At 40.5% G+C, this 23,459-nt stretch overlaps 2 protein-coding genes across 3 annotated transcripts in view; both read left to right on the top strand.

Annotated features, from left to right (window-relative positions):
- Window positions 1–15,280, top strand: part of coro1ca (coronin, actin binding protein, 1Ca) — a 33,481-nt gene extending 18,201 nt beyond the window's left edge. For both annotated transcript variants that reach the window (XM_083912383.1, XM_083912384.1), the window contains 9 exons: window positions 8,595–8,717; window positions 9,629–9,758; window positions 9,916–10,097; window positions 10,413–10,532; window positions 10,819–10,923; window positions 11,019–11,164; window positions 11,369–11,426; window positions 11,578–11,820; window positions 12,570–15,280. In XM_083912383.1, coding sequence (XP_083768509.1) covers window positions 8,595–8,717; window positions 9,629–9,758; window positions 9,916–10,097; window positions 10,413–10,532; window positions 10,819–10,923; window positions 11,019–11,164; window positions 11,369–11,426; window positions 11,578–11,820; window positions 12,570–12,689 — 1,227 coding nt within the window. In that variant the 3' untranslated portion in view covers window positions 12,690–15,280. The remainder of the gene's footprint in view (window positions 1–8,594; window positions 8,718–9,628; window positions 9,759–9,915; window positions 10,098–10,412; window positions 10,533–10,818; window positions 10,924–11,018; window positions 11,165–11,368; window positions 11,427–11,577; window positions 11,821–12,569) is intronic.
- Window positions 15,281–16,922: 1,642 nt separating this feature from the next.
- tmem119a (transmembrane protein 119a) lies at window positions 16,923–23,257 on the top strand. The gene is made up of 2 exons (XM_083912399.1): window positions 16,923–17,056; window positions 20,272–23,257. Exon 2 carries the CDS (start codon window positions 20,281–20,283, stop codon window positions 21,016–21,018), a length of 738 nt encoding a protein of 245 aa, XP_083768525.1. The 5' UTR covers window positions 16,923–17,056; window positions 20,272–20,280; the 3' UTR covers window positions 21,019–23,257.
- The last annotated feature ends 202 nt before the right edge of the window (window positions 23,258–23,459 follow it).

The following is a 23,459-nucleotide window of genomic DNA, read 5'->3' as shown; positions in this document are numbered from 1 at the left end:
TTAGTGCTTCAAAAGCTTCATAGTCTGTACAGAAAGGATGATCAGATGTGGAGTAAGTGTGTGTTTGATTTGGATTCAATCCCTCAATGCACCATTCATCCATTGCTCAACCTTTGCTGTTAGCAATGGCTGGGTGTGTGCACAGTGACACATTATTTCTGTTTTGACATACACCAGTTTGGCTGCTAACTAAGCTACCCTCTGTCTCTACTCAGAAAAAATACACATGGTGTGCATGACATCCAGGGTCTTTACCCATATTTTGGTCAGTTTTGTGTTCCAAGACCTCTATACTGCTCGGTTGCTTCTGCCTTTGCCGCCTCTGCCGCTCAGTCCTGCTGACTGCAGATTTTACCATATATGGTCATTCACTGCTCCCTGCCTGACAGCCTTCCAAGACCATTTCCTCCCTGCCTTCCCATTGGCTGCTTCATGCAGTGTCGGCACACATGTGAATTCTGGGATAGGCTGAAATATGAAGAGCGGCCAAGATGAGAGAACTGGGTTGAAGTCAGTCTGTTGTCTCTGTCACAGAGTCACTCACTGTATCCAAGTGCCATATTAGAATAATAATCTAATGTGATAATCAGTATGACTGCTGGAATACTGAATAATCTATCAATACAGAGCTTTTTAAAAAATGTTTTAAATGAAGCAGTTCTTTCTTTTTGCTGGAAACCTTGGAACAAAACTATGATGCATTTTTAATAATAGCAGATGATGTGAACAATTCCATTTTCAGTCATTTGATGCATTTAATGTATACTACACGAAAGCAATGAATGCACCAACTAACTACATTTGCAAACAAATGCACCAATCTGGAACACAAAATATTTTTCGGTGTGCTGCCTTTTAATGTTCCAAGTTCTTTCGAAAAATATGTTTTCATTCATGTTGTCTGTTTCTCTAGTTGATAAGTTTTCGGGCCAGAGGTGCTGGACTGTATCACAGCATGCACTGGGGAGACAGTAGGAAGATGTGGAGACGCTGTGGACACATGGCCATCCTTCACAGTCATAACAATATCCACTGCTGCATATCCGGTTGAGTCTCATCCATAAGATGACAGAAGTTAATGACCCCTCTGATATTTATTAGATGTCTTCTCTTAGATGTTAGAAGTACTTGCATGGACCTAATCACTAAGATCGTAGATGTACTGGAAACACTAGATGACTGTGTCATCAGTCATCAGCAACAACCAGCCAGTGTTGTTTAATGGCCTGTTGGCAAATATCTTGTGTAGAACTTGTGTACTAATAAGAAGTGTGATTCAACATTTCAGCTGCTTGAAATTATTCCTAACTGACAGCAGAGTAACCGGTATAGTAGCAGTAAAAAGTGGCCGTTTTTAGATGCTATCTTGAATTTTTTTTTTTTTTACCTTGATAGTTTTACTCGCCAGGTAACAGAAATTGACATTACTAGTCTATCTGTAGTACATCTCTGTATAGGTATGTCTGCTTTATCTCTTAAGCTAAATATAGCTCAGGTTTCAGTCTGTAGTGGCTGTTCTGTATTGTTCCTGCCCTATCATACAGACACAGAGACTTGTAAAAGTGGAAATTTCCATGGAGCTCAGAGCAGCACTGGACAGCATGCAGACCCTTTAGTGGTATGCATGTGTGAATCACATGTTGAGCTGCAAGGGAAGGAAGTGTGCAGGTCTCTTGTGTGACTGAAAAGAATGTCCTCTTCTGTCTAGAGGGATGTTGTTCATCTATTTTTTTGTGTGCGTTTGTTTCAGTATTGAGCTTTGTATCAGTTGCTGTGTGATTCACGGTAATTTTCTGCAGTCTTAATAGTTGCTATGCAACTGGTTGTTTTCTAGGCATCAGGCATTCCTCTTAAAGGATACAAATGTCTGTAGTGTAGTTATGGACATGTTAGGTATGCACTGCTGAGTTTAGCCTTGTGCTATTGGTGTGGGTGGGTTTTTTGCACTGATGCAGTTGATTTATTTTTCTTGTTCTGGAAAAAATCATTCTCACTTCTGTGTCTTAAGTCTTGCTAAGCAGGCTTTCTTTACCTGTAGTTTGGTTGCCTTGGAGATGATTTTCTTGCTTGGCTGGTTCAGTCTGTTTGGGCCCATTTCTAACAGCGGCATGAAAGTGGGATGTTACAGACATCTGTAACATGTTCATAGGTAGATAAATCTTGCAAACCCTAAGTCCCATTACAAAACTGGAGGTATCTCCTCTGTTCTAAAAAATTTAAGTGCAAAGTAAGAATTTATAGCAGAGTAAATCTGCTTAATTGGAGGTGATTTTCTTATCAGATGCAATGATTATCAAATCTTGGTGCCAATAATTGCATCAAGGTAATATTTAAGGTTGTAATCAATTCTGATTCTAGCAGTGCACCCATCCCGCTGTTGTCACTGTAGCTAGCTGGTTGGTGGTTGTAATGTTAATACAATGTAAGGTTTGTTATCTCTTGCTCTTAATATAACTAACGTGTGTTTCCTGCACTCTTATTAGAGGAGTAGTGAGCAGCAGCTGATTCTGCACATGTGGAACTTCTCTGCTGTCACATAAATATCTGCCGCCAAATAGCTGTAGGACAAGATAACAGTGTTTTTAATCTGTTTGAGATTCAAATTGCTACAAATAGGAAAACATACAAAGTTCAGTTATAGTTACTTCTGATGATTCTGTTAATATATTGAGAAACAAAGCTGTTTTAATTATAAGTTAATAAGTGAATTTTTATTTCAAGTGCCTTTTGGCTGTTCATTCAGTAAAGATCCAGTCTTTCTAGTAGTTGCATGAACTGCTGTCAGATTTCTTTTGTTGTTGAATCTATAGCCATTTGACACTAATAGACCTCTGATATTGGGAACTTGTATACGACATTCTACTGAACATGGTCATCCTTAATTTAACTGCATATGAGACTCCTGTCAAAAGTTAATCCCTGGTCATCACTTTTCACCATCACTCGTCCTTACACATCACTGCTAAACCACTGAGTTACATAGAACTGCAATTTAATAATAGATGTCAAAATAAGTTATAGCTTGGTTTGGTTTCTTTAATCCACTTTAGTCTGAGTAGGTGGTTACATGTATTTAATTTAAATTTAATGACGCAAACAAGATCCCTAATTTAAATGTCTGTTTAACAGAGCATTGTCCAACACATGCTTGTCATGGTATGAACAGGGTATAAGTCTGTCAAGATTTATTTATTTTAAATTCTTGAGCTCCAGACTAGGCTTGGATTTTTGAGGACCAAAGGCCCCAGACATTAATCTGTTCATTCCACAGTGAAATTGGAGCCATCTTTGAGCTCCCAGTTGGCCACCAGCAGTTATGATAATGTGTTGAGATTGGGACTTTTTCATCCCTTTGTGATTCATTACTGTAACATTTATCACCTTGTCTCTGCCTCTCCTGAATGATATCTCATTATTGGTACATGACATTCTAGTAGATGTTTTAGTTCAAATGCCTCATGTTAAGACAAATACAAACTTGACAATGGGCCTCATGCAAGAACCACTTGTACGAGTAAGAACTTGTCGGATTCACCAATTTTCTCGTATTTTGAATTTTCTCTGAGTACAAACACAATTTACAAGTCCAGACCTGTCATAGGAGTCATGTTTAGTAAGTCTGCTGTTGTCCAAACCTAAGTTTTTCAGTAATCTTCATATTTAATTACTTTTAAAGCAATTTTGTGTTTAAAAAATATAATATAAAATACTTGATCTTATGGCCTACTGTTTGACTCATTGAACTATGCCATTTGAACTATAATATAATTTATTCCTATAGCCTAACAATATCATTATTATTTTAAATTAGCTATTGATGCTACTGTAAAACACTACAATATAAATATGAACATTTTAAACTTCATAATGGTTTGCAATATTGGATTTCTTCATTTGCTGTCATCAATCGCCTTGCTGTAGCAAGACATGTCTTTTTACAAGCCATTTTCATATCAAACCACTTCTTTATATCATGAAAGTGCGACCCTAAGGTGACAAGCAAAAGTACTATTTCACATCCCTCTGCTTCAGCACATCCCTTAACTCCACTGCTGACACGATTAAAAACTATCGACTTTCCTTTATGGATCTCAAAGCAGAACTTCAGTAGGACATATGAGGCAGGATCTGAGCCTTCTATGGTATCATCGGTGCGTTACTTATGCTCATTTACAATGACAATTTTATCTTAATTTAGGAGTGTTTGCTGAATCTGACGTAGCACACTTTGTGGCACATAAAAAAGTATGAAGAAGTTAGGATAAGAATACAAAAATGTTTTTGCGTGAGGCCAAATGTGCCTGAAGCTCAGCTTTTCCAAAGGGAAAGAGGAGAGAATGCAACAAGTTGCCACAGGTTCACTTACCTGCACTACTCCACCCAGGTGATCCTGCTGCAGTGCACTTTGTGTTATGAGCTACCTTGTGTGCAGCTTTGGTTGTTGTCTTCAGTTAAAGTGTTAATTGGCAATGCTAACAATTACATTGATCTAACTCCATGCAAACTGAATTCCCATCGTGTTTATTATATTATCAGAAGTTTACTTCAGACCCTGGAATTCTTAATGGTGTATATCAGACACGAACACCATTAACACCTCAAAGGGTGCTATATTTGACACTCTTGCAGCCCTCTTGCTCTCATTAGTCATACCCATACCAGAGCTGCCTGGGCCCGAAGTGTGGAATTTGAAGAACGCCTGGCTCTCTGGTCGAACTGTCGGTCTCCTCTGCCCTGCTTGGGTTGACCAGGAGGTCGAGCTCCAGAGCTTAGCGCGACTGTTTCTGGGGCTTCATGGTTCACTGCTGCAAGACAACTGAAGAAGCTACTATTTATTCATAAAGTATAGATTTAAGTTTTTTTTAGCTTATACAGATGACAAAGTGTTGATGGAAAGGTGTGGAAAAACTGAGGTGGAGGAATCTTTGCAGCATGTCTGAACTGGAGTTAACATGTGCTGAGAAGTCTCTGAACGCTGAGATCTAGACACTGATCACTGGTCTTAATCTTTCTGGGCTCTGTCAACCAAACTTCTGCAAGGACAGACATAAAACATGAATGTATGCTTATCATACATGTTCTGTTTACATACTTTTATGCAATTAGAAGGGCAAGAAGGTCCAACGTTAAACCAACCCTTAATCAGTAATAGTCAACACACCACATGTTTTGCACACTGTCAGTTCTGAGGATCAGATAAATAAGTTGTACTGGACATTCGTAGTAAACCGTGATGATATACTAATATGGCTGGGTCACAGTCTACTCCCTTCTTTTCTTAAGATCTGTTGTAATTATACAGCACTGTTGTGTATTTCAGTTTACAGCTTAATAGCAGCCAAGTGAACAATAAACCCTAATGTTTTGTAAAGTGTTTGTGCATCCACCCATCTGTGTAATTTGCAATATTATGAAACGGGTAGCTCAAATCAAGCAACCCGATTGGTTCATAGCAAGGTTATAATAATCACATACAATGGCTTTGACGTGTAATTCCCTTGCACAATTCAGCTTGACAAAAAAAAAAAGTTACCTTGCCGTCAGACAGCCCTTTCCAACAGGGAAATGAAGCAGTTATCGATGCTCTCTTCAAAGCCACCAGGCTGCTTTGACAAAAAGTTATGTTACTCCTCAGGAGTTACTGGTCCACCGCTGCTTTGATCGGTTAGTTTATTTTGTGATTTCAGTGAATGCTAGCTGTTAGTGTAGGTTACTTTCCAAAGCAACTATAAAGAGTTGACGCCCCTCGCTTCACACCAGGCCTAACACCCCTTAGCTGTGATATAATCACAACATAAAACACAAATTTTGCTTAAGTGGTACACAGACTCCACCATCGTAGCACAGCACCAATTGACGTTAAAATGCTATAGACTTAGACATGACAGAACTGGTTTGACAATGTTAATACGCTGAGTGATGTAGTTTTTTTGCATGTGCAGTTTTTTAATTTAGGCCGAACGGAAACTTGTTGGCTCGTTTTATCTCAGTGATCAGTTTGCCCTTTGTCAGACCTGTTTATGCTCTTCCTGTTGCTACACCTGTTCATCAGTCTGTGTCCTTCCTGCTTTACATCCTGTTCCTACTGTCTTCGGGAAATCATGTGCAGGAAAAGTCCAGTGAATTCAATATACATTTCGACCATATAAAATAAACATACACAGATATGTCTACCTCATTATGCAGATATTTAATTTTCTTTTGATGAACTAAATGAAATAAAAGCAGACTCTGCTGCAGAGGCGAGGTCACTAGTCTCGTATTTAATGGTAATGCTATCTGATATGGGACATTGGCTCGTGGATCTCTATTGACAGCTGTGTCAAAGTCTGCTTTCTTTACACACAGCTTCAGGGTGTGTTCGGTAGCCAGGGCGAGTTAGACAAGGTCTTGTGATTCTCAGATACTACAAGTACACGCGTGTACGCATAGTTCCTTCTCACATACACTGGACTTTGATCTTTTAAACCTTGAGTTGGAGTATGTGTCACAGCCCAACTCTGTGTCAGTCAGATGACAGCACTTTAACAGGCCTAAAATTTTCAGTACAGAGTCACTTTCTGTGATTTGCACAGATGTCTAGCCATTGTGGGACTAAATTGACCCAGTAAACTTGTCCATCTGTCCAGTCTCACTGAATATGAACAGACCACTGAGATATGAATCATGTTACTTGGTGATATCCGGCTGAAGTACGCTTTACTGGGTGTTTTTTGTCTGACAGCAGAGGCAGGGAAATGTCCAAAAGCAGGAATACCTGAGCAGCTTAACACTCATGTCCGGGACTGCCTCCGAGGCCCAGACCTCCATCCTCTGCTTCGATTTTTGTTTATTTTAAAAAAAAATTTTAAATAAAATAAAAAGGGATAAGTGGTTGAAGATGAATGAATGAATGATGTAGTTTACTTTTTCTTTTTTTGGTTTTGTTTTTTGTTGCAGAGCTGGATACATTTATATCTTTATTTCCTGCTCTTTTGAAATTATGAACATAGTCATAGTGTGCTGCAGACAGTGAATTGCACTAAGAGGGTAGAAAGCCATTATTTACCGCTTTCTGTATTCATCCCTTGACAGTTCCATCCTTTTTTGAAAGCTTTAAGTCACATGTAATTGTTTGGCTACAAAAGCCACACTATACAATTTGGGGTGAGCTCGGTCTTTTTGGAACTTCGAGACTGTCACTTTAATCACATTAGTAGCCCTGCTTTTGTGGCCAGGTCTTTCTGACTAAAATGACATACAGTTTTGTCAGTTTACCCCCTTGCTGTTTTGACAAATGGAATTAAAGTGAAAGAAATGGGTCCCAGAGGCCACTAAAGAGACCTAGCATAACATGCAGTTGCAGGTAATTGAGCATACTGTGTCCATACATGCTCGCATCCATTGTTTTGTGTGTGTGTGTATATATATATATATATAGATAGATGGAGTTTTGGTTGTACCGCTGTAATTCTTAGATTTAGTAGCACTTCTCATTGCCATTATTGTTGCAATTCCTAGTGTAATGGCAGAACAGCTGTGAGCAGTGAGGGAGTCTGTCCTTTTTTGTATTGGGGAAGCCATCATGCTTTAAATAGGGCTTAACTCTTGCCAATGAAACCAACATAATTTCTCTGGCTCTACGGTGGTACTTGTAGTCAAGACAGACTAGGGTGTGTCCCGGACACCCATCCACCACAGCATTGGTTTGTTTAGTTACCTCACCATGCAGAGAGAGCACCTGGTAATCCTGGTTCATAGGGTCCAGAGGTCCGTTCAAGCTGCAGGCAGATTTTAGGAGGGTAGAGAAGGATGTATATTGTAATTGAGGGCTGTTGTTGTTGTCTGTTTGTATGCATCAGAAATGCATTTGTAGCCATCCAGTCCATTAGTTGTATAAGCAGGTTATGTAAAGGGCACAGTTTAGTGTTTGATACAGGGTCACCATTTTAAAGTAAGGAGATGCTGTGGAAAACTAAGCATCTGTTGGCATGCGTCTACTGTGTAACGTCACCACTAATAACTTTCCTTGATTACTATGGGTGGTCCAGAAAGGGCTAAATCTAATCTCTGTTTGCTTCTATGTAGCACCAGTAAAGCCTTAGTTTCTTTTTTGGCTGAGCGCTGGAGTAACAGACCAAGGATTGTGATTCTCTAGCTTTAGGCAGTAAGGTTTGTTTAAATCTAAAAACAAATTCTAGTCAACAGAACTTGGTGGGAGTTTTTGGTCGGACTGGGATTTCCCCTCACATGTGAAGAACTTTTTGACACCACACAATTTCTATTATTCATGAAGGGCTCTCAAAGATGTATTATTTCATATTGTTTAAGTTCATGTATTTTGATGGACGTGCAGTGAATTCTGTCATGTTGCCCTCAGTTCTGATTCTCTGTTTAGGCTCCATCACTCATTTCATTTTCCCTGTGGAATGAATCTATTTAAGTGTTTTTTCTTAGATGTTGTGTATGTGTTTGTGTGAACTTTATATCACAGGAGGAATTATACTGTCTTTTCAAAACATGCTTGCTCCTGCATCATGGACAATGTTCTCTGACTTAGAACCAGCCTTAGACTAATCACATTACTTTTGTGTTGTTTGTCTTTGTCTTCACAGACGGGGCGCATTGACAAATCCTACCCCACAGTGTGTGGTCACACAGGCCCGGTGTTAGACATTGACTGGTGCCCCCACAATGATCAGGTCATCGCCAGCGGCTCTGAAGACTGCACAGTGATGGTAAGGTTTGCTGCACCCTTTACACCTGAACTCAGACCTCTTCATTTGGGAATATTCAATGCACATTCTTGAGCTGTTAAGTGACAAGAGGCTACATGCTTTTATTGCGAAAGGCCAGGCTGTTGTAACTCAGGGATGGGTGCAGACCTCACCCTCTGGATTAGATTAGACTCAAATATGTGTTGTAGTAATCAGAGCTAGGGAATGATTTAGCTGTTTATTGAGCTGAGGTCACCGACTTTTTTGAGACTGTAGTTATTCCTCCATGTGTCCTTATTTGGGCAGTAAAGGGCTGAGATAAGTGTGCTGCCTATTTTAAGTTTGCTGCAACCATTTCCTCACCTGAATGTCCTGACTTCCTGTTAAACCCGCACCGAATCAATGCCGTATTTAGTTCATGTGTGCAGAAGTATAAGCCATGTGATGAAGAGCCATCAATGGTTCCTCTCTTCATAGCATTTGATCTTTTGAAGGGAAAGTTCACAGCCTAACTAGGCTCTTGGTGATGTTTAGATTAGGAAGTGGGTGGTAGAACTGCAGACTGGTAGAAATATGCACCATGATGTGGCTACTCCACTTTTTTTACAAAATAAAATGGATTTTAATTTTGAGTGGTCAAGTAGTCATGTATCATTATTGTACCATTTATTGTGATAATAAAAAACCTTACTGTATTTTGCTGAATTTGAATCTGTCACCAAATCATATGCTGTCATTAAGAAATGAAATCCTAGTCACTGCTGCCCCCCTCAGGTTTCTTTTGGTAACTGTAATTCATTAGTGTCTGCATAGTAATACATTTGGTAGGGTGGGGTTGATGGATTCCCAATCAAATCTTTGAGAATTTATAATTTTGTTGAAAATGAGGTCTGTTCTGTTCCTGACCTCCGTCCTGTTCATGACCCTCACAGGTGTGGCAGATTCCTGAGAATGGCCTTGTCACTTCCATGGCTGAGCCAGTGGTGGTACTGGAGGGCCACTCCAAGCGTGTTGGCATCATCACATGGCACCCAACAGCACGCAACGTCCTTCTTAGTGCAGGTAAGAAATCTCTTTATATCCTTAAATCTAGAAAACAATGCATTTGAACACAAATCTGCATTCTATAACATATCATCATGGGTGCAGCTGCCTCAAAGTCCATGTGAAATTTGGACGTGCCTCTGTCCTGCTCACCTTCACTTCACTCTGTCGTCAGGTTGTGACAACGTAATCATCATCTGGAACGTGGGCACAGGAGAGGCTATAATCACCCTGGAGGACATGCACCCGGATGTCATTTACAACGTGTGCTGGAACCGCAATGGCAGCCTTATCTGCACCTCCTGCAAGGACAAGGCCATTCGTGTTATTGATCCCCGCAAGGAGACGATTGTTGCTGTAAGCACTTTTCAAAGATTTCTTTGTTGTGGCATTTTCTCTTTTTGCACTCCATTGTATATGAGAAGAAAATATGAATCTAAGTGCACTGAGATGGGATTGCAAGTTGGGAGACTGCCTCACCTGGAAGGCCTTGGCTCAGCATCCGTTCATTACTTCGTAGTTGAGTCTGACCATCAGGAGCAAAAAAAGAGATGAATAAAATTCTTTGTGTTACCACTTAACTAAAGGTAGAGCTTACAATTAATAAACTGCTCAGGAAAGGGTGACTTGAACCCACAAGTGTTGTGTTGACCTGTAAACTACGCTTCACAGGAGAAGGAGAAGGCACATGATGGCGCTCGACCCATGAGGGCCATTTTCCTGTCTGATGGCAACGTCCTCACCACAGGTTTCAGTCGCATGAGCGAAAGACAGCTCGCCCTCTGGAACACGGTAAGCTGCGTCATGTATGCTGACTGCGTTTCATCAATTCAGTGATTATGGCATCTACATTTCACACTGTTAAATTATATAGGTTTTAGCGTTAACTTACAAACTTGCAATACTCGAGTCAACAGTCTAAATGAAACGATACACGCAAGTTAAAAATAAACACCATATTCACGATAAATTACTATGAAATCTGTTACTTTATTGACAGCTATTGAAACTACAACCATAAAGGCTTTCCTGTTTTCTGAAGCCCATTAACTTTGGCTCTTCCCCATTTATTTTTCAGCATAACATGGAGGAGCCCATGACTGTAAGTGAGATGGACACCAGCAACGGAGTGCTCTTGCCCTTCTATGACCCAGACACCAACGTTGTTTACCTCTGTGGGAAGGCAAGTTCCCTTTTTGAACCTGCAATTGTTTAATTTCCACATTCAGAAATATGTGCTGAGTACAAAAAATAAAACACTTCCTTATCTCCTGGCAGGGTGACAGCAGCATCCGTTACTTTGAAATCACAGATGAGGCTCCGTATGTTCACTTCCTCAACACATTTGCCACCAAGGAGCCCCAGAGGGGCATGGGCTACATGCCCAAAAGGGGCCTTGATGTCAATAAGTGTGAAATTGCGAGGTAAGCCAAGATGGATGGCTAATCATCATCCTCTGTAACACCAGTTCCTAGTTTCACCACTAGGAGGTAGAACATGATCATGATTTAATGATAAGTCCCTCTCGGGAGAGTCCATAGTAAACTGTCCTAAAACACTGTTTGTCGTCTTAGTTGTTTAATGATGCATTAAATTGGGGGTAATGTTTTGAATTTGTATGTTGCCAGGTTCTTTAAACTGCATGAAAGGAAGTGTGAGCCTATCGTGATGACCGTACCGAGAAAGGTGAGTCCTCGTCCCAAATGTCCACTCTGCACACAGTTACCCGACCTCTAATCTGCATGTTAAATGACAGACAGCCGTGTCAGGCCTTGTCTTACAATGTCCTGGTTATGGAGTTTTCCTCACAGCTTGTCACTCTGTCCTTTCCCTTTAGTCGGATCTGTTTCAGGACGACTTGTACCCAGACACATGTGGACCTGACCCTGCCATCGAGGCTGAGGATTGGTTTGATGGCAAGAATGGAGAGCCCATCCTCATTTCCCTCAAGAACGGCTACGTCCCAGGCAAGAACCGCGAATTCAAAGTGGTCAAAAAGAATGTTTTGGACAGCAAGGTGACCAAGAACACAGAGAACTCAAGCCCTGCCAACAAGTCTGCCTCCCCAACTCCATCGATTGTGAGTATTTGCTCTTTCTAACATCTCCAGAGTGTCTGATAAATGTAGCACAGGATTACATTAAATATTCAATATAATAAAGCGGCAAATCCATACCTTTACGAAGCTGGATATGTTACTTTAGTTTCAATGATTAATTAATTAAATCCTATTTAATTAAATAAATAGAGCCAAATCTTTTAGCCTTAGCCTCTAATCTCAGTCATTAATGGCCCTCACCACTGCCCTCATCGCTGTGTAGCTGCCTCTCTGGGGCTCACAGTGTTAAACAGACAACTTCTATATGTTCGAAGCAGAACAGATTGCTGGCTGTCTTCATAGGGTGGTTTGTAGATGTTGTTCAACCCACTCTCTGACCCACAAACTGAGGGGTCTGTGGCTGCTCTGGGCGCCTGCTGCTGGGCGTCCTGCCGCACCTCACCCACAACACAGCCACCCGCCTCGGACCCAGCCCATGTCTTTCTCTGCAGTCCTGCTCTGTAATCAAAGCCCACTGGGCTCCAGCGCTGGCGAAACATGTTAACCCTCAGAGTACCAGACCCTGCCACATGGCATTTGCAGTCCAATACTGTTGACGCGGCTTCGAGACAGGAAATGTCTTGCTCACTGTTGTGAAGCACCTTTGACATTGGTTAGAATGTGACTGTAGTTGTGTGATTGTATCTCAACAGGGCGGTTGTAGCAGTTTAGAGAAAGAAATGTGTGCAAACATGCCAAAAAGTGTCACTCGTCTCTTGTGTGTTCCACAGAAATCTGAAGCCAAGCTGGAAGAGATCTTGAAAGAAATCAAATCCCTCAAGGACCTGGTCAGCAGTCAGGAGAAGCGAATCATCAAACTTGAAGAGCAAATGTCCAAAATTGCCATTTAGGGACCCTTGACCCAACCCGCTACAATTCAGGACGTTCCATTGGCTGGGAGGGTGGGCGGGACCAGTCACTGCCTATCTCAATGACAGTGTTTTGTCTGAGGCCTGCCTAGCAACGATCCCTAGCAACATTCCAGATAAACTTTTTTCTTAGCCAGCCCCCAACCCTCAGTTTAACACAGGTGGAATAAGGACATGTGGCAAATTTAGCTGAAAATACTCTTTGCTTTCTGGTGACAAAGGACTCTATTCCTTTTATTGTGTGGCAGTCATTTTTTTTATTATGTCTACTTGTACAAAAAAAGATCTTACATATTCCTTTGCATTTTAGAAATATGACCAAGAAAATGTCTCCCCATTTGCCATTGCATATCCAAATATTTTTTAACTAGGTACCAGTGTTTCATGTTACCATGCCCCAGAATTATAATGTTGCCAAATTTTGTTTACACCCCCTCAACAGTATTTCTTTCTCTCTTTGTGGGAAGAGTCAAAATGCAAACCCAGTGTAGTAGGAGGTCATCAAAAATCCACTATAAAAATCAAAACATTTAAATTGATTGGATTATACTAGGAAAATGAACATCTCAAACTCTGTAATTAGGAGGAAATAAATTCAAATTGAAGACCCATTTAGCTGCCACAGTCAACCCCAAGCACTCGACACTACATACATTCCTTCTGTCTGTGTTGAAGCTGCGTAAATAGCCTTCTGCTTTCTGCCATTTCTTCTCATTCCTGTCACTTCCCGTCATTCTGACTGTGGACAATAGTCCACGTAAACATGCATTCCTTTCTGTCTTGCTTCATTAACATGCTTATTCATTCCACAAATCTCATTGGCAAGTTCTTAGCGTTACTAAAGTTTCTCTCTCTGTGAACACTGTAGTGACTCGGTTACACAGACTGGTTGTTATTGTGACATCTGTGTACTGCCCATGAAAATACCAACTCTGTGGATTTTCAACCTCAGCTCTGCTGTGTTTATGTGAGCGCTTCAGTCACCGATCTCAGTGTTTGGGCTTTGCTAAACACAAGTGCAGTCAAGTGTGGTGGGATTATTTTTTGTCACTGTTCCTTTGCAGTATGTGCCATCTCAGATCTGTATCTTCTGTACAAACAGGAATTGATATGAAATGACACTAAGTAATCACACATTCACTTGACTATTTAAAACCTTCTGGTGATAAAACTGGAGATGAAACTGTTCATGATAGACCTCAAAGGCCTAGATTGTGTGTGAATATGTGCCTCATATCTTTAGTCTTTTGGGAACCTGTCACTATAGATGTTTCTGCTTTTTTTTTTTTTCTCCCTGGGGGTGGGGTTAGGAAATGGACTCAGTCGAACGTCCAAGACTTGCTTCTAACTTGGATGAATTGAATAAGCTGGGTTATTGCTTCACTGTTAATTTTAGCCTGTTTCTTGTTCCAACTGTGCTTATATCCCTCTTAGCACTTCCACTTTTTAATGGTTTATTTCTCAGATATCCCTATTCAGTATAGTTAAAACAAAATCAAGGAACCATTTGAAATGTCCAGTCTGAGCTGTTTTGATTAGACGGCTGTGATAAAAGCTCCGTTTGATGTTTTCGATTTGTTTCCCAGTGGGAAGCTGAGACGGGTAATGGTTCAGTCTGTTGTTTGCCTTCAAAATTTGTTACCACTGTAAAGACCTGAAAGTGCCATAGAGGTGACCATGGAAGTGTTTGTAGAGGACTGTTGTGAGAGTAGATTTGTGTAGTAAATGGAAGCGTCAGTATGTGCCCGGATTTAACCACTTTGAGGTGCTATACTTAGTACAAACACTGTGTTCAAAGGACCCTGCTCCTAAAGTACTGTGTCAGCCACCTGGATGACATCATGAAGTCCTGCCAAACCATCCCACAGTACACTGGCAGCATTACTGGGGTAGGGGTTTGTCAGTAAGCAACGTGCCCCTGACATTTTGACACTTTCCATCTCGGTACAGGTATTCAAAACATCTTTAAACGTGATGTCCAACTGAGAAGCTGTCGGAAGCTTTTAAAAGTCAGCGAGTCGTAGAATATTAGTGACAGGAAATCAAGAGTGCGACAGAACTGCGTGTCTGACAAACATTAAACTGCCCTAACTTGTATATCAGACTGCCACTCGATGGACTCTTTGTAGCACTGTTGGCACAGGAGTGAAGCTTTGAGGAGTAGTAGTGAATAGCGATCCAAAGGGACACTGTAGGTTGGAGAAATGTGCAGTTGAAAGATAGATGTATGTTTGTAATTTAGGTCTAGAAAACTGAGTGAAAGCTGTGTAAATAACCTTTTTTTTTTTTTCATTTTTATTTTCTTGTGGTTGTGCTGAAGAGGGTATTTGTGTGGGAGGTGGGTTTTAAGTGTTTCCCCCCTGTCTGTGTTCCCTGCACCTTGCCATAATGCATCATGAGAAAAGCAGAACCTCCGTTACTCTCTGAGGTCTTATGAATATCAAGAAAGAAAATCAGACGAACCAGGATGAAGCCTCATGTTGGAGGCCTGCTCAGCATTTTTGTTCATTATTCTTGCTTCAAGTATCAAACATTGATTATAAGAAAAATTAATAAAGAAATTTTAAAATGGCCTCATTGTATCTTTTGTGTTCAGTTATTGCCGTTTTTTGGATTTGTCGTCTTTACTGAAAATTTATAACTAAGTTTTGAGCCTTTCCATGCAATTTAAAAGGCCACGACAAATCTAAACCATAGGACATTACAGGAAATAAAGCCTCAAATATCTTTTATTTTTATATCAACATTAAAAAGACCAAAACCGACGATGTGTAAGTTCATCCCCCAATAATTTAATTTTCTCAGCCTGTCCAATGTGTTCCTGTGAAGCAGTAGATCTTTACAAATTGCAAATGTATGGTTTATTTTGTGTGTCCTTTAACAGCTGGGCACTATAGGAATCATCACTCATCACAACAGGAGAAAAAAAGTTGCAGCTGCAGACTGATACACATTTAGTGCTCTAGTACAGGGCATTTTCAATTATTTTATAAAGAGCAACCACTCATTTTGTCCCTTGAAATAATTTGATGTAGATGACTTTTTCTCTTCTATAATCTTAGTTATGTGAAAGAACAACACAAGAGAAATACATTAGAAAAATAAACATGTAGTAAACACAGAAAACCCATAACCCAATGCAACTGACATCAATTAGCTGAAAAGTAACCTTAAGAATGTCAAAGGCAAATCAAGAGAAAGGGGCTAAGTTGAAGTGCATTTTTACTCCATATGAAGCTCACAAAAAAACGATTTTAGATCACAGATTACAACGTGATGTGGACTACAGTGCCTGTTTTCATTGTAAGGATGGAAAAGATGTCGGCTATAGTGCAAAAGTGTAGCTCATTCATGTGTTAGTTAATAGTTTAGTAGGACAACTATGCAGCTCTATGGTACAGAGTAATATCAGGCATTGGCTACACAGAAAATACTTTTTATAATATATATAAATATATATATACCTGTGTGTGTGTCTGTGTATATATATATATTTATATATATTTATATACACACCATCTGTCAAAAATAACTGAATAGAATATGAAAAGAGGCATCAGCAGCCTTAAATAGACGACCTGCATATTTAGAGACGTATCCAGAGATGAGTGCTGCTGAAAGACCCTGAAGTTTATATGTTCGCTCTATACATGTGTTTTTTTCGAGATGAAAGGGGTTGCTTTCTCTCCGCTCTGGTTTTGTGTGTCCTGTAGTGACAGGCTGTAATCAGCGAGGACTTTAATTAGAGAGGACTCAGTGGGAGGCAGAGGAGCCTTGGGACTCGCCCCGTCAAGTACAGAAATACACATTTCCTTAAAACATAGGGACTCATGTACTGACTGCAACATCTTTACAGTGAGCGTCAAAGCAGAAAGCTCAGGCTGCGTTGAAGTTTGAGTCCAGCTTTGAACGAATAAACACACATTGTGGTAAATTACACTCTGGAACAAAAAAATAAAAACCCTTTCCAGAGACTGTTTAGCATTACTTCAATCATCATCATGTACAAAACCACTCTGCATGGCTGTTCCCTTCCGTCATAACTCATAGAAGATCTGCAGTAAAAAGGCTCAATCTCAAATGGACACCCCAGAAGTGCAGGAGGATGAAGAGTGGGCATAGGGGGATGAGAAAGAAAGAGGGAGGAGAAGCTGAAAATAGAGGGATGGACATCACATCCCTTTGCAGGGAGCAGACTTTTTAGAGAGTCAGTATAACTCAGCAGGGAGGAAACTCTCTCTCACTCTTCTTTCCTCTTGTTGCTTTGTCTCTCCTTTACTTCCCTCTGTGTCCTCTGTCCTCTGCACTGCGTTGTGCTGTTCTGAAGATAAACCAGGATAACACATTCTGTAAGTATATACTTGTTTAATAGCGAATGTAAAGTGAGTGTTATTAAGAAAGTAAAAATGCCATTTATTTCAGTCTGTGTATCCAAAGTTAGTTCATAAAGCTAACATGTACTCAAGTACTGTCTACACTTTTAAGATGCTTGTATTTCCACTGAGTACATCCATTTGATGCTTCTTTATACTTCTATTCCACTACATTTCTGGGAGGAATATTGCACTTTATAATCCATTACATGTATTTAATAGCTACAGTGACTTTACAGATTGTCAGTTTATAAGATATTGTTCATTGTTACAGATTAAACTACCTTAAGGTATATACAAATTTGCTTTAATGCCATAGCTGTAATAATAATCAAATATAACAATTTAAGGACCGTCTATTTTTCTGCATAATGAGGACTTTAACTTTTGATACTTGAGCTACATTTTCCTAATAAGACTTTTGTAGTTTTACTTAGTTTAGATTAATAATGCAGGACTTTTACTTGTAATGAAATATTTTTGCCATATTTGGCTTCTTCTGTCAACCCTGCTAACATTAACTTTTTTTCTAGAATTTATTGAAATGATCAATAATATAAGTAATGTTTATCCAGTGTGACTAACCTCCAGTTACTTTTAATGCCAAGACCTTGAAGTTACCAAGTGTAGACTCTGATAGTGGTTCATGTGTGAAAATACTCTGGGATGATCAATCATCATCACATCTTTGCAAATGTGGGTGTCTGGGCAAGCTTTGTTAAAACATGCTTACCTTTATTTTTTTATTTCATGGCTGAGACTCTGACTTTTGCAAAACTACCATCTATCTCAGACTAACCGGTCAAGACAGATGTGCGTCCTCCACAGAGCTGGGTCTGTCCGACGTTCCTGCCTGTTATAGGGAAGGTTTTCGTTGCCACCGTACTCTATGGGGGAATTGCTGGGTCTATGCCTACTCTGTAAAGTGTCCTGAGATAACTTTGGTTATGATTTGGCACTATAAATAAAATTGAATTGAATTGAAAATAGACTGAATTTGGGGTAAATGTGTAATAATGAATGACCAAGGCATCTAGGACATTTCTATTTGATGACAAAGATGCAGTCATAAAAAACATGGTGCTTTGGGTGTGAAAAGCTTCTTAAGCAAAATCAAGAACGAGACATTGAACACTCAGATGTCATGGATTCATTTCAAATGTGGTGTCTGGCGGCCTTCAGTTTAGGGGAATGTGGACCCTCCAGTGACATACAGGGGATGTAATTATGGCCGTAATTATGATGATTCAGGGGGCAGTGCTGACCTATAGCTGTACTGTACACCCAAGGATGAAGACCCAGCCTGCATGTGGTCCGTGTTCGACCACACATGGAGGGGGTTTCACACTGTGTAGTGTAAATCAGAGAAGCTGCAGGTTCACTATAGCATGATGCTGATTAGAAGCTTGTCTTTATAGCTTGGCACTGTGTAATTATATATTCTAAATGGTGACAGACTGAGCTGCACCACCAGTTTTCTTTGTCAAAGCTTGACTTCACATTGAGAAGAAGAAGAAGGATGGAGAGAGAGAATAATGGAAGAAAAGTATTACTGGGTCAGGAAGTTTATTCAGTCGGTCAGTTGTACTGTCAGTAAATGCAGGTTTTTCTTAGGAGCAGAAATATTTTCATCCTGTCTGTGCTGCTGTGGGCTGGTGTACAGCAGCTGCTGCCCAGTGTAAATATAGAGGCCACAGCCACTGGTCTCCCACGCCTCTGCTCCCCCTAGAATATAGCTTCCTCCTGGCTTTGGTGTGGTGGATGGGTGGCCTCCCTCTACTTTACAAATTATAAGGCCTCCAGCACCAAACTCACTGTCTCCACCCCAAATAAGTAATGGCTACCCTGCTGCTTGCTAAATTAGATCTGGTGTAAAATGGGGGAACGGCAGAAAACCTAGAAAAACCTGAGTCGAAATAAATACTGGAGTCACATTTTAAAAAAAACTTGTTTTATTATGTCAATTATGTCTTATGAAAGACCGTTTGACACAATTAAAGGCTGCAAATTAATCAGTGAACTCTTAATCAGCGTTTCTTTTCCCTTGGAGGTTCTTTTCCTTGAGCTAAGAGGCACCTGATTCAGCCACTGGTTGAAGCCACACACGCTGCAGAAAGATGCGTGAGGAACCCTGATTCAATAAAACCGACACTATAGCGGGTTACCAACTATCAGTGGTTTGCAAGAAAAATCTGAGGAGTCTCAAGATTATTTAAAAGATGAAAGTCTGAAAAAAAATGATCTGGCTCCTTTACTTCCACACGCTCAGACCGCACCCATCTTTGAACCTGGCCTTCATTTTGAACACCTTCAAAATTTCGTGACTGCATCTTCCACAGTTATCGGGCCAGGGGCGTAAAGTGTGTGTGTGTGTGTGGAAGTGGGGCTTCTCTACTTTCTACCCCCCTACTTTTGGCACCCTTACTTGGATCATATGTTTCCGAACTTGGCCTTCATTTTAAATGGGACTTCACACCTGTAACTTTTTGTGACTGTGTCTTACACATTTATGACACTATGACAGTGACCCAATCTAAACACAGGCAGAGAGACAAAAGAAAAAACATGCAAAATACTTGAAACCACCTGTATGGTAGTTCCTGCTACAGTAGGACCTCCAGGACCACATTTTGCCATGACACACACACACACACACACACACACACATACACATACACACACACACACATACACACATACACACATACACACATACACACACACACACATACACACATACACACACACACACACACACACACACACACACACACACACACACACACACACACACACACACACACACACACACACACACACACACACACACACACACACACACACACACACACACACACACACACACACACACACACACACACACACACACACACACACACACACACACACACACACACACACACAGCCACTGTCTTGGCTGGAAACAAACTGGATGAGGTGTTCATTAGAGAGCTTTACAGTGCTGGCAGATGTATTCTGTAACCTTTGGACAGAGCCAAACTATAGCTGCGTCCCTGTTTACAGTCTTTTGCTAAGCTAAGCTAACCACCTTCAGGCTCTAGCATGTAAGGGGTCTCAAGCCACTGTGTTATGAGATCCCTACAAGATAAGATTTTGAAATATTCTGTCTTTTGATCCCAAATTCAACACAGCTATTTTTGTTGTTTCAGGAGGAGAAGATGAAGACCCGTTTAGTTTTTCTCATCACCTACATGACGCTGCTCTCACTGGGTCATGCCACTCCTCTGTTTCACAATACATCCTTGGACGGCAGCGGTGACGAAGCAGAGCTGGAGCTCCTTTTCCCGACTTCTTTCTCCACTCGAGCACCTGTTCAAATCTCCGCTGCTACTGGACCGCCCTCCCTCACCAACACCATCACCACCACCATGATCCGCCTGAAGGACTTTGTCTTTACTCGAGTGGTGGACTTCCTGCAGGACAATCTGCTCATCATCATCGTCGTGACCTCTCTTCTCATCGTCATGGTCTTCATCATCTGCTGTGCCTCAGCCATGAGTCATAAGCGCAAGCTGGAGGCCTACAAACCCCCTCCTCATCCGAACAAGAAGCTTGCAGTGGATAAAACAGGCGGGCGCAAGAATTCAAGCGAGACCCAGGAGAGGCCTTATGCCGTCGACCATGTCAAGAGGGTCCAGACTCAGAGCATGGCGTCCCCCAAAAACCTGCGCGTGCCTTCAAAAGCTCTGGTGGGGGAAAAGGGGAGAGACGTAAGGTCGTCGCCACGCCAGGAGGTCAGAAAGGTCAGGGAGGCAGAGGAGGTGGAAAAGCGGCGGGAAGAGCCAAAGCACAAAGAGCAGCTGAAGCACAGGGAGGAGGTGCAGCAGAGCTCCGGCCCCAGCACCAGCTCCGCTCATTCAGGCTGCACCTGCCACCTGAAAAAGGCCCACCACTAAGGGCATGTTCGAGGCTGGTGTTGGCAGAGGTGAAATGTTGCAATCATGACATAAAAACAACATCAAGGCAGGTTGGTTATAGGTCTGGTAAGTCCCGCTCCTGTAATATGGCTTCCGGTAGACCCTATGGGACCTCAGCTCCGGAAAAATTTACATTGTTGTCCCTTGAAATGGAACAATTATTTTCTGTTCCCACTCATTATCTGTCCTGAATTACACGTATGATGTTTTGGGACATTTTGACAGTTTATTGTAAGAAATGCCCTGGAAAAGGCGCAATGAGAATGACTACAACCGGATCAGTTTTATCCAGCGATTCCTAGTCTTACGGTCAGACGGGAATCGAAAGACAGAACCCCCCGTATTTCCTGGAATGTGGACATTCTCCAAAACTCACTGGCATCTTGATCTCAGTCTTGGCAGAAGACGCTGAAGCAGTTCACTCAGAGTTGAGAAGTGGAGGGAAAGCGTGAGGAAGTGACAGAAATGTGGTCATTTTCTTTTCCCACTGAACAATCTTATAATAAACTGTCAAACTCTTAACATGGAAAATTATTAATTTAAATCCCCAAACATCATTTGTGTAATCCAGGACAGATAACGACTGGGACTAGAAAAAGTTTTTCCATTTCCATAGACACCAATGTAAATTTTTCAGGAGCTGAGGTCCCATGGGGTCTACCAGAAGCCGTATTACAGGGGAGGGACTTGTCAGCCCTACACTGCACACATGCGATTCAAATCTGAAATATGTTTTTCCATTTGCCAACAAGAAATGTGAGGCTCGTGCCCTTACATGAAAAAAAACTTGATTAAACAGTTAAATCTTCCTGTTAATGAAAATATGAACAGATTTAAAAATTGAAATTGATAGCAGATATGTGACTTGAAATCAAAACACTCTGCCTAATGGTGTTTCGTCATAAATCCTGTAAATGTTGCATCATATAGTATTTGGATTCATACAAAGATTAAAAAGCCAACACTTGATATGGAAACATAGCAGGGCTGATTTCTGTGAATGCTTCATGCCGACAACCCTTCAGTTAAAAGTGGCTCAGTGGTCAGTTTGTGCTTCAGCCTTGCAGTGGTCAACCAGGTGCTTTCCACGTTTTTTTTTATTATCAGTGATTAAGAGAGTTTCAACCGCCTGATACCATATCACTATCCCATTAAAGTAGCATCCCTTCAAACAGTGAAATGAACTTTTTAGTGGGTATGATTATTTTAAGAGGAGGAAAAACAGAAAATATACATTCAAAAGAAAAAGAATGGACAGTACTTGTCTATGCTTTCCAAATAAGAAATGACAAAAAGAAGTAAGTATTCCTGTTTTTGATACAGAGATGTATTGCTTCATATGCCTGCCTATAGACAGAGGAATCTCCTCATATGTCCTGCTGTACCCTGTGGCATCTTCTCAGCAGCTCAGCGCTTTGCTGAACCAGTCCGTCATTGAAATCTTTGCTGCTGTAAATGAAGCAAAGTGAGACGCCCGTGAACTCAAATTGTTAGATAAGTAACAAACGATTTTCTCTTTATATTTACATTCATATTTACTTAATTTTGTTTGCATAATGTTATCTTATGTTGTATCACATTGTATTTTAACTTTACAAACCTAATTCACAAAGCTTTACACCAAAAGCACAATTTGCAACCGTGTTATTTTTTGGTAATTTAAATATCATTAGAAGTATCTATTTTATATATATTCTGTTTACATATTTATTTGGTTTATAATTTTAATCTGCCTTCAACATTAAAAGCAGGGTTTTTTTTTCGGGGTATAAAAACTTGTGAATCAGTGTTTTACCAGTACTTATATATAAGATGAATTATAGGTTCTGTTTTTGATTTAATTTTTTTTTAATGCGTCACAAACTTGAGTACAGGGATAGATAGCTTTGTTTTTCTGGTGTAATAATTATTTAATTTTGACTCTTTTGGCAAAAAAAAGTACTTAAAATCAAAAGCTGAGAAGTGCATATTTGTCATTTTCATCCGATTTTATTTGATTACAAATTCAGATTAGGCTGAAGAGGATGATTTGTAAAAAACTCTTCGACTCACTGTCCCAATACTCAAGTTAATGACTCTGAGCATCTAAACCAAATGTGTGAGTTGGTATGATTTATTGTCCAGACTTTTGTCATGTTAAAATACTATTTAACCTCAGACTGTTGTCCTCAGATGTTTGTTTCAGGTGCTTCCTCCGTAAGTGAGTTATATTGTTTACAAAATGACAGTTTTGTTTTGCTTATGTTGAATAAAAGTGTTGACAATGATGTTTCTGTCCTTACTGAAAAATGGTTGAAACGGTTCCATGATGAAAGACAAATACAGGCCTGAAGAAACCTAAGATTAGAAAAAGGGCAAAGACAGCACCACGACGGACGGTCTAAAAAAGAGGACGCTTGCTACGTGCACATTATGTTCAA

This window comes from Echiichthys vipera (assembly GCF_963691815.1).
Source record: "Echiichthys vipera genome assembly, chromosome: 4".
Lineage (NCBI taxonomy): Eukaryota > Metazoa > Chordata > Actinopteri > Perciformes > Trachinidae > Echiichthys > Echiichthys vipera.
The sequence above is the reverse complement of the archived record's forward strand: the minus strand, read 5'-3'. Positions and strand labels throughout refer to the sequence as shown.

Coding starts and splice junctions, on each gene's coding strand:
- tmem119a (XM_083912399.1), top strand. CDS start 20,281: ATGAAGACCCGTTTAGTTTTTCTCATCACCTACATGACGCTGCTCTCA.